We start from the raw sequence: 12,707 nt of genomic DNA on the forward strand, positions 1-12,707 counted from the left end.
TTCACTTGAGTAAAAAGTTTATAAACTCAGCCTGTGTCAGTTTAAGGTAGAGAGTACCTTGGGAAGCAATGTCCATGAAAATCACACTTCTTTAAATCTCTTCAAACTTTCTTGTATGAAAGCTTTTTGATAACAAAAGTCTGGATGGTTCACTGTCTTGCACGCATATGTAGTCCTAAACCTGCATGGATTTGTGTAGAAAAAGTGGTTGTATTGCTGTGTGTATTCGTCTACATAAAAAAGAAAATTGCTGGGAGCTAGTCCTGCACACACACAAAAATTATGACAAGTATGGTTTCGGTTATAGCTACTAGGATTACAAGGAGGATCAGGGTTAGAAAAAAAGTTAATGTATTCAAAAATAAATGTGCATTTTGAGGTTATGTACGAGTCTGAGACAGTCCCTTTTAGTATACTTCTGTAACACACTTATACAGTTATAAAAATTACAAGCATAGCTGTATATAATAATACAGACTACCATAGGACTATATAATAATCCAAAGACTATGGTAGGATTATATGATAATCAAAAGTCATTAATGTCAACTTTACAAGGTATAAGTGCCTTCTTTTGTCACTGTGACAACCAGGTCAAAGGTAAGGAGGTCCTATATACTTATGGATGCTGACGAAACCATGGAAACACAATGCCTTTGGCATAGGTGTAACTGCAGTCCAGCAATCCATAGCAGGATCATACATCTCTATTTTGTCTGAGTAATGTCGCAGCTCTCCTCCACTTACATAGATTTTACGATCCACAACAGCAGCACTTGGATGATTGCGCTTCGATATCATATCAGCGACCTTCCACTCGTGGTCACGTTCTGGATCATAGACCTGCACGTCTTTGATGCGATTGCCACCAAGGATATAGACATGATTATTCAAACTGATGATGGGAAACAGATGTCGGTTCAGCTCTACAGTATTCGTTACCCAACAATCTTGTGTGTCTAAGTTGTAACACTGTATAGCACAGGTTTTCTCATACGTCAACCATCCAACAATGAATAGATTTCTCTTGATTCCCGTCACGGCTAAGTTACTCTCAGTTGGGTAGATAGACCCAAGGCAGTCCCATTTGTCTTCAAGGGGGTGATAGCCTTCTATATCTTGTAAATCCCCCTCATCATTTTCACCTCCAACAACGTAGACTCTTCCATCAGTTGATGTAGAGCCGTGGTTGAATCTGGCATGGTGCATGGGTGCAATAAGATTCCAAATGTTGGTTTCAGATTCATAACACCAGACATCATGCACCGCATCGTCATTTTCATAACCACCTGTTATGTAGATATTGTTGCTTAATGCTGTGACACTGTAGTCAGTTTGTGGAAATGGCAAAGCTGGCAATGAGTCCCATTTCTTCTCAATTGGGTTATAGAACGTCACATCACGCATCCATTGCCGTTGTGAATTAATACCACCAACAACCACCATTACCTCGGTCATCATTGACGGCCTAGGCTTCAGTGATGGGTCCCTCATATCTGTACCCTGCCACACCGTTTCTTGAATGGTCTTAGCTCGTTCTATTAGATTTCTGCTGTCTTTGCAGTGTTCTATGAGAGGATCACTCTCGATATGATTTAGCAGGAATCCAGGGCTAATCAATGGAAGACGAACATTCTGCAATACTGCAGGTAATTCTGACCAACGGCTTTCAACATCATGACGTACCCATGCCATAACAGCCACATATACCATTTCCTCAGTGTTTACATTCAACGAGTCATCTGATACATAACTTATCAGTCTCTCAGCTGACAATTCAAGGAATTCACTTTGTTTGACCACATCCACTAGATTGGCCAGGGCACATGATCTTGCTTCGGCTGCCAGATTGAAGCAACTATGAGTTTCAGCAAAGGATTCGATTCCTAGACAGTTAGATGGGTGAATTTGAGTTTTCAAGAATTCGCAGCATGCATGTACGACAGGTTCATATTGTAGGAACTGTGCCGTCGACAGCAAATCCTGGGCGTTATCAACTGTTATCAGTAACTTTGAGGTGTACGAGTAATCCAATAGGTTTTTGATAATCGCAGACTTCAAACCTGTTAATGTAACACGATCTTGTTGCCGCTCGCGAAGATCGTTCTTAAACATGGCTTTGAAGTAGAGACAGCTTGCGGCTAGTACTGCTCGATGACAGGGAAACGTGTCACGTTCAACGCAAATTGTAATATCCGTAAAATCTCTACTTTGACGTAGTTCATTTAAATTCTGTAAAATTTCACCAGCATGATCAGGATGTTGCAACATAGCAGTCTGTTTGTCTTTGTCAATTGTGAGCCCAACGTTTTCCAATTTGTTGTTCCGATCTCCGCTTGCTGGTCTCAGCTCAGATGGTGTGTCCACTGAACTTTTGGTGGCCATCGTCAGAGACTCTGAAAGAAAATGTAAGATGGCATGAGTCAGTGATACAGGAAACCATTGAAGTGTGCAATACACAAATTCTGTTGTCTATTTGACAAGTCAATATAAGGCATTACTCTGTGCAGTAAATTGTCATTTTTATTTTTATTTATAATTTTTGATAAGGTTTGGGAACATGGTACCCCAATAATTGAGGGCGAGGGGGATCTGCACATAGGAAAAGCTGGGGAATAGTGGTAAAATACCTTGAGAACTCAGGTAGATTTTACGGTTTAGCTATCGTATATACTGCACTTTAAATAACACTATTTGCAATTTCATATGAATACTATAAGGTAGCTGAGTATGATTATGTGAAATTGGTAAAAAAAAAAAACTTACATATCTGAATGACTTACTAGATTAGTAGCAATGTCATGGTAATAATTCGGTAGATTTGACATCGAACTACCAGGTTTCAATTCAAGCAAATTCATTAAACAATGTAGCAACCAGGAGCAAAAGTAAAATATGATATTAATAATTCAAGGCTGGCTATGAGTACATTTGTATTTTCATCGAGAGTAAAAGTCATCAACAAGGTAGCTTCTCTCACATATATATCCCTATAGGCTATACACAATGCTCTGTCTAAATCAACCGAACCATTTTGACCAGCAGTACTATAGAGATATTTGTATTCAAGCTAAGGAATTGGTTTTAGTAAGGTGAAGAATATAAAGAGGTACCATTCCGTGTACAGTCTATGCATAAATGGAACCTGTAATTGTATCGTTTGTAATATGAGTGGACGCTGTTTTTGACGAGTACAATCATCGATTCTGTCGACATCCGTGGTCTCACTGAATAGATCATTACCGTACGTTGTACCAGTTTATTGTTCTTCCTAACTCTGGAAAATGGGGCATGGTAAATATAACAATGGCGTGTACAATATTGTAAATGTGAGATGAACGACCGACCACACGGAGCTGTCTAAATTGCAAACATTGGCACGGACCCATAGTTACCCGGTCATCAACGAAACATTACAATGACTGGCCTTGGCATAGTCCTGCTTCCATGACGGTGCACGAGTCTGTATTACTGACTTGACTCTAAACACCGTCATGCAAAGAGCAATAGAGTTTGCCTATTACTACACCGCCAGCAAAATGTACCCGCGCCAATTGCAAAAGAATTACCTACCGACCGATCAAATATTTGCAACCGATCGAATATCTACGCCATTTCGATTCCTCTGACGGTAGTATTCCCTGCTCAGATCACAAAAAGCGTCGAAATCGGACCTTTTCAAGTGCGAACTGCAACATTCAAGTAACCCTCGTAACACCGCCACATTTGATATCATCGAGTGAATGAATAATTACCCAGAGACACTTGCGCCGACGTACGTAAGGAGAAGTGATTAAATTTACGATAGAATTTGAAAAGTTCCGATTTTGATAGTTTTGGTCATCTGCTATAGGACTTTTGCAGTCAAAATGAGGTAAACCGACTAAATAATAGATTTATTGCTAATATTTGACCACTGGGCGATTTTATTCCTTAGTTACCGGCATTTTTTGTAAGTCCGTATTTCACGGCTGGCTCTTCGCAGGACGGAGGGGGAGGGACAATTGTCAGAATCGAGTCCCGAATTCCTCCGTTTGCAAGCAGGACTAGCCTTGGCACAGTTCACACTCCGAAACAACATCGCCGTGGCTTTTAAGTTGTATGTGAACCTAAAGGGCTAGACGGTATAAAACGGCATTGCCATGCACATTGCACTATGACTAGCCATGTAACATACGTTACGTCGTTAGTCGCTACGCCAACATTCGCGTATGCCACCCGGTACTAGTGCAGCTCGTTGACGTACGACACACGAGTGACGAGACACTTCCAATCTGCGTTTTGAAGTTTAGTCGATTTGCATCAGAACATTAGTATGGAAGGGCTTCAAACATTTCTTATAGTAAAGTATTGCACAATAGTATATCCGGAAAGGTGTATTAAGTTTGCTTTATCACAATCAGTTGCGAAATGTACACTATTTTAGTGAGGAGCGAGCTCTTACCTTGACGGTCCGCCATTTTGGTTGTTTACGTCTGCAACGTCACCTAAGGTCAAAGGCTGTTTATTGTAAACAAATCGCAGCGTATGCATGGTATGTACGCGGCACGCTCGTGACATGACAGTGAGTGCACTAGCATAGCATTAGCACTACACATGCTACACATTACACAACGTCAGTTATACAATGTGATAGCGCTATATGACTTGTTATAGGTCCCATTATTTTCAGAAATATTGACATTTTTCTCATATTTATTTCCAATTTAAAAAGCTTCACACACAGGCATCTTACAATAATTTCGTTCACTGAGTTATTATTTGCCATGAATGTAAAATAGTGCAGTGCAGTCATAATTTCCGTTTTCTGGGAGTCATCTATCAAGTGTAATGCATAGTTTCGATTTCAATTTTAAATGTAATGTAGAGAAGTTTCAGTTTTCTTCACTTCAATTAAATTCCGAGAAATATTTTTTATGAAAGTTATCATTCACTACCGAAATGTGAGATTGTTTGATAAAAGTATCAAATACATAAAATAAACATTTATATCAATAAGTGTGGCTTTTTAAATTATACAATCAACAATTACATTAACTTGAACAAATGAGTAGGCTGACCCCATCTAGTTTTTCTCGCATACCCTATAGTTTATTTTTACGTATAAAAAAATTAATAAAATCTTGAAAATTGTGAGTCTCGCCAGAAATAGTGGATGTGGAAACTGGCATCGACTTAAAAAGACAATATAAAACTGTTCTTCCAATCTGCAATGGATATATGTAATGAGAAGAAACCACGGCAATATCACAGAGACCATATGGAAAACAACGGAAAACATTACCTGAATAGACACTCACACATGAAAAAATATAATAAAAAAAAAGCTACCTTGTAAAGGGCGCCCCCATAGTTTGATACAAAAATTCTTTTGAGTTCATGTGGGTTCATCAGTCCTCAGTAATTATCCTTGATATAAACGTCATTCCTACACACACGCACAGAGTAAATTTCTGTAAAACGTTCCATTGATTATATTGGCCAAAACATCAATCTGTACTAACAACTCAATAATAAAATGACATCTATGTAGACTATATTACTGTAGTAGTAGTACATACCAAGAATGATTAAAATATAGTTATATATAGTTGTCAATATTAAATTTCACTGCAGGGTCATTGTTTATCATTTCTCACATATCAGGAGTGAATAACAAATTAAAGTTCTGTACCATGGCATAGTAAATGCAATCCAATTATTATTTCATATGTATCCAGAACAAAAATGCTCACAATTTTAAATTCAGAATTTAAAAAAAATCCTGATAGCCATGTGGATTGGGAAAGCAAATTTTTAAAATCCAAATCCGCATGGATTCCAGGCTAAATTTCTAATAACTTACTTCATAAATACAACTATCTTCTCAGAGATACAAACCTGTGACATATAGCAAGCCATCCATCCAACACCTACACATTCCCTAATGCATATTTTTTCACAAAAAACCCTCATGTCACTCAGTATGCTGGCAATATGATTCTTTATTTAACATAACATTTTACACATCTCCATCCAACATTTACAAAAACTCTCACATACTATTTGTCATCATATAAAATCATACACATAACCATATAGACTATCAATGCTGAAGACATTCAAGTGTGCCTCACACTGTCATCAAATTCTTAACTTTTACTTTTCTTGGCCTCTCGCCATTCCAATGAATCATCATCAGTCCTCCAGGAATGTTTGTCATTCACTTCTCACCATATGTATACATTATATTACATACAAGGAATTTTTGAAAACCTAGACCGGCCTCCATGATAAGACAAATATGATCAATGATACAGCAAACATATTTTTCATGCTATTACTGACCCTTGACCCTGACCACAGACACTTGTGACCTGTGATCGGTTTCACAATGTTACAAATCATCACTACTCCAAATCTGATTAAAATCTGATGTGGTGAAAGCGGCTTGAAAATTCTTTATTTACCTCTTTCCATCCTTTTGTGTCATTTGTTTTCTTCCGAGTGATTGCTGCCTTGAAGGTGGCGATCACCCAGAACAAAACAACATAAATAAAGACATCTAGCCGCTTTCACCACATCCGATTTTAATCAGATTGCACTACTACTAAACCCATTCACTGCTGACTGCTAAACTGATTTTTGTGGTCTATAAACCCATATATATTTTTTTGTATATTCATATATTATTGACTATATATTTATATATAGTCAATATTATCAATAAGTTAATATATTCTGAGTGTGTTTTGACATACATGTACGTACACAAATTTATCTTGACCCACACAGTCTGTTAATTATTTTCATAATTCTCTGACATAGCTAAAGTCTTTCACTATTATTGGATGATTTTGACGAAGTTGTTTTAACCCACTTGGGGTGACATGATTCCTTCAAGATCCTCCAACAATAATTAGTAATCAGATAATAACCATCAATATGCTCTTTTAAATTTAAATCAATATCAATTTGTTAGTTTCACATGATTATTTTTAACAGGGTTCAGAACCCAGGAATGGAAACAGTCTGTTAAAAGATGCCTTTCAGTGGCATAATTAACCAATGACAAGACAACGTCACAGTGTAGTTTGTAACTGCCTTGAGGCTGCAGTATTCATTGACCTGCACAAATGTCTTGATGAGTAATCCAATGAATTATTAACACCAATTAATTATACACAGGAAGCCATCTATTGTACTGACTGAATCAGTGAGGGTTTTTTTTTTCTATAGATTCAACTTTGTTAAAATTTCTTTCCCTTTCAAGTTTGAAGTTTTACTTTTTTGCAATTACATATAATTTGGGAAAAATTGTATTAAATTCTTTTGCATATATTTATTTTTTTAATGGAGCATAATTTTTAAAAATTTCACTTTCTTTTTGTATTTTTTGCAAGTTTTGACATAACTTTGAATAAAATTCATTTTAATTTTATACATCTTTGCAATGTTCTACTTCAAAAAATGTCTTTACATATAACAAGATTTCCTGGGAATAATATTACACCATGGATTGTATGGCACACATGAATTTCCTTGTATATAATATAGCTGTCTTCCTTGTATAGTTGTCAATAAAATGCATTTTCAAAACAGGAATTGATTTAACTTTCGTAATGTTAAAATGACCAAACTAAACCACATGACAGACATTTCCTTGTCCCTTTTCAACATCCAGGACCACAAAACTTCCACATTTCAAAAAAATAATTCCTTTCTTGCCTTTTTTAAGTATCTAAATGTAGTGATTTTCTGGAAATATTACGTATGAAAAAAAATAATAGCCTCACATGCATAAATATCTCACCTAATTACAGATTTCATAAACAGAATTGTTACAATTAAGTTCATAAGTTGACATGTAAAGCTGTACATATACATATGTGCAAAATTTGGAATGAAATTTGTATGATGTAGTGCACTACCAAACATATTGTTAATGAGTCATGTGATAGTATTTATTTATGGTTTGGTGGGCGAGAAGTTCCATGTCACTTTGCAAAAATAGACCCTTGATATGCACAATTTCTAATTACTCAGTTTACTGATATTTTCACAAATTTGGGTGAATAGATTGTTGGATGTCTGATGGAAAAAATAACACTCCAGTTACAGTTAGTGCAGGATTAAGAGGTACTAAATTTAGCTAACCAAAAACATAATTCAACAGTTTTGAGTAAATGTAAAGATTTGGTGAATTTTCAACAGGTAAATAGCAAGGGGAAAATAGCAAAGAGTTACAGCTACTGTGCTTTTTAAGACTGAGGATGTAACATTGAGAGCAGGCTGAACACATTCTGTAGAAGCTGTTATTTATTTTATGTTGCCACAGGAATGTGACCTATGACCTGTTGATTGACCTCTGACCCTGCCAATGCAAAACATTGGTAGACCTAGGACAGGCTTGATATATGCACCTCCATTTACATGATTAACTGTCTGTTGCCACAGGAATGTGACCTTTGACCTGTGATTTGACCTGGGCATAATGTATCTCGACCCAAGTCAAGTCTTGTCATATGAAATTTAGGAGTTTGATCATTAAATTTTGTTATATATGGTAGTGCACTACTTAAATAGGTCATGGGAGTCAACTGAAGACTTAGAGAGAGAAGCATGTGTCTACTTTCTGATTATCGAAACAATATTGTACACAGTACAAACACAAAGAGTTTTGAACTCTACAGTAAATAAATTAATGTAAATATTGCAATACTTTACAAGCAAATTAAATTATGCCTTAACAAAAATATATTTAGTTATTAGTACAAAGTTACTATCTGCAAACAGTACTTTTGGCAAAAAAAAAAATAAATAAATAATAATAATGTACAGTAAATGACATGTTAATAAATATTACAATTTGAAATGAAACTGAACAAGCATTAAAGGGGGAGGGAGTGTCAGACAATAGTATTCAATGTTGGTATTTATGTAGATGAGTAATTTAAGGTATATACTCAAAACTACTGATTATAATTTTTAAAGGGAAAGGATGAACCTTGTGAATTTACACTGTTTTAACCCTTTAAAGGCTAACAGTCTATTTTTAGGATGTAAATTACATTGAGTTACAGAAACCAAGACCTTAGAGGGTTAAATAAAACTGAGATGCTAAACAAGACAAAATATACATTGTTTCATTCACTTTCACTTATCAGTACAGAGTTGTCATCAATCTAGCCTGTTTATAGATACATTGTTAGCTGGTCATACCTCCTAGCCCTCGTCTAGTCTGTTTACAGCACTGTCTATAGATACACTGTTAGCTGTCATACCTCCTAGCCCTCGTCTAGTCTGCATGTTTACAGCACTGTCTAGATACATTGTTAGCTGGTCATACCTCCTAGCCCTCGTCTATGAGGGCTAATGATGTATCTCGACAACGCCATAAACAGGCTAGCATCTATCCGAACTTAGGTGGAAGTGACATACAGCCTCTGCTAAATTCACAAGGTATATCCTTTCCCTTTCATTGCCAACTTTTAATCCCATAGTTTCTGACTTTCCCACTACAAAAATTTCAACCAACAGCAAATTTGAAATCACTATAAAATTGTACAGTAAAATTCATTCAATTCATTGAAGATATACCACTAAGAGCAACACAGTCCAGATGGTTAGGGGCTCGGATGATTTTTATTGAACCTAATATTTCAGATGTGATAGAAATCTAAATAGATCATCGATTAATTCATGATGGCAGAATAATGTTACAGTGTCCCATTTGTCCTATGATTATTTTTTAAATTGATCCAAATTTTGGCATACCCCCAGTAGATGACCCCCAAATATTAATCAAAATTTTGGCAATTTTTTTATATAATATGAATCATGAAATATATTAGCTGGCAGCGACACACACTCTCAGGGTTTCAATGTCATAGATTATCCAGTTTCATATGAGTCAAACCACATGTAAAATGAATGAATCATGGCAAGAATTAGAGTATCAACTTTATGAAATTATCTAGAGATTTATGTAGTTATATCAAGCAGCTGCAATAACGTACAGAACCCAGGTCCCTTTACATCAGTTATGTCTCGGCGGTTCACACTTGGCGACTACAAGGTGACTCAGTAACTGATTTGCATTGTACTGTTTTAATGGCAACTACTGCCAGCAAAAGAAAGACATAGCCGCTGCTATTTCCTGTGAGACAAATCTATTTACATACTGCTAAACGGAAGCAGGTAGATACTGCTTTCCATACTAAATGAGTTCCGATTAAATCAACACATTTTTCTTCCCTAGGTTTTATCAATCAGATAATATTCATGTCTGTTTTATTTTATTTGGGGAAATTAAAAAGTGAGCTAACAGGACCACAAAGGAATTTGTCCCCAAAAATAAAAGTGACTGGAACTGCTGAATTTTGAATATTACAGTCACCATAGATGAGTAATTTTAAATTTATTTAGTAAATACATGAACAAAATAAGTATGTGTAAGTGACATGTTGCCTGGCTAGACTTACTGACATGCTGTCCTTTTAGCAGAGAATGTATAGGAAATGACCGGAATGCATTTTTGTAATACAGTGTGAATGTCTATAATACTAATGAATGACTGCTATAATGCTGTAAGAGTCTTAGATTACACAGAATATCAATGACATTGTTTACAGACAATGAGTCACTATACGTTAATTCATCTTATCTTTGACAGGTTGAAATCTTTGACAAGTCTTAAATGATTCATCATATCTAATATCATGTCAAGCAAAAACTATACATTTTATTCGAAATAACGATATAGTCTTACAGCAATTTTGAGAACATTTTGTTGTTAGCATTCATATCACATTATAGGGATAGTTCGTAGTACATCTCATGAACCATAAGTCAGTGACAATAGAATTTTCTTACACAAATTTGGACAGTGGGACTTTTAAATTCAATCTTTTGGATCATTTCATAAAATTTATTTTTTCGGGACTCATTTCGTTCTCCATGACCTGTAAACATTTATTTCGAATTTGAAGACTTTCCTAGAATGTATGAACCTTTAAATTTGGAAATTCAAATGTGGCCACCATTTGTGCTGAAGTGTAAAGCAATACGCAACCCAAATACGAGGGCAAATCATGCATTGTTTAGTAGGGGTTAACTAAGAAAGACCTTACATTACAAATCTAGGTAATTTCAAATCAAACCCAGTGGAGTTTGGGAGGGTTCAAACTCAGACAGCAGTGGTAAGAGGCACATGAGCTAACCACTTGGCTACCGACAATCCCAAAAATGCAGATTTCTGGACTGTGTTGCTTTAGTTTTACCGTACTATACATAATGGCATATATTTCTCAAAGTTAATTTGTCATGGAAAGGTACTAAAATGGCAAGTTCATTGAAAACTTTAACAATTTTTGTGCTCTAGATCCTATCTTAAAATGGCAGCAATATGTAAATTAAGTACATTAAACGAAACATGATTTGATAAACATGAATCATGCACACATGAAAATATGTAAAACCGTAAATTTTGATAGTGTGGTCTTCTAACAACTTGTTAATTTACAATAATAATAATAATAATAATAATAATGACATCTAGCTATATTACAATAATATAAATTATCTTGCTTAGTGTTACAATCTCTTGGACAGTGACAACAACATTTACATAATATTTATATACAACCTATCACTCATAAATAAGCATTGAAGGAGTGAACAAAATAAAGGAAACCTCAGAAGTTTACATCGCTGATTTTCAATTCATAAATGCTGTGAATGAATTTGCTGGCTTAAAAAAAGTTGATCACTAGAATATCTAATAGTGTGAAAAATGTATTTTGTAACTGTTAGAATGAAAATTTTTGTTGTGTTTAGTTTACAAGTGTTAATGAGGATGAGACTGTCTTTATTTTGTCCATGTCATGGTTTTAAGTGATGACTTCAAAAGAACACCATTTCAATTCAAACACACATGATCCTTGCTGATAATACACAACTTGTCTAGTAATCAGATTAAAAGAGCAAGTCAGACAAAGAATTATTCAGAAATGTGATAAATGAAGTAGTTTAGTTATTGATGTAAAACAGAATAATCCTCCAATAAATCCTATTTGTCCCTAAACCGCAATGTTTGAATACCACAGTCTTGGATAACTACTATCTTATCAGTGGATCTTTACAGAATAAGATAGGATGTTCAGAACCATTTTTTTTTCAAACCTCTGCAAGACCTGTTTTTCAAACATAAATTTTAAACCAAATCTGACTTTCATCTTTAAAATAAACTTCCCCCAAAACCTCTGACTTGCTTCTCTAAAATGACAAATTATAGTGTTCTCAAATAAAGCCATTCTCATCCATATCACCTCTTTGACACCTTGCCATGAAAAAATGACATGTTCATGATTAAAGTAAACCTCTGTCTATTTTGTTGAAAATTGTTAGACATAATTGTTATCATAATTCTAACTCAAGCATTTTTTATATCCTGTATAATCTACAGAGTTCTTTATACTTAGACAATTATACAACAGAACAAATAAATTGTTTATTTTCACTAGAATATAAAAACTTACATATAATAACAACATTTAACAACTACTGCCAGCCAGTTCAAAAGTTTCACTGATTTTTTCTGTAAACAGACAAAATAATCAAAACTTACGATGTCGACTTATTAAAGCAACAACAGTAGCACACAAAATACATTTTTGTACAACGCCTAGCAAGTATATTCTTGCGTGGTATGTACTATCAAAAACAAA

The 12,707-nt window shown here is 35.1% G+C and overlaps 1 protein-coding gene across 1 annotated transcript; it reads right to left on the reverse strand.

The window, feature by feature from the left end:
• Positions 1–594: 594 nt before the first annotated feature.
• On the reverse strand, positions 595–4,460 carry LOC144447107 (kelch-like protein 24). Its single transcript, XM_078137013.1, has 2 exons — positions 4,445–4,460; positions 595–2,396 (listed from the first exon to the last, which is right to left on the reverse strand). Exons 1-2 carry the CDS (start codon positions 4,458–4,460, stop codon positions 595–597), a joined length of 1,818 nt encoding a protein of 605 aa, XP_077993139.1.
• Positions 4,461–12,707: the final 8,247 nt, after the last annotated feature.

The sequence above is a fragment of the Glandiceps talaboti genome, chromosome 16 (assembly GCF_964340395.1).
Source record: "Glandiceps talaboti chromosome 16, keGlaTala1.1, whole genome shotgun sequence".
Lineage (NCBI taxonomy): Eukaryota > Metazoa > Hemichordata > Enteropneusta > Spengelidae > Glandiceps > Glandiceps talaboti.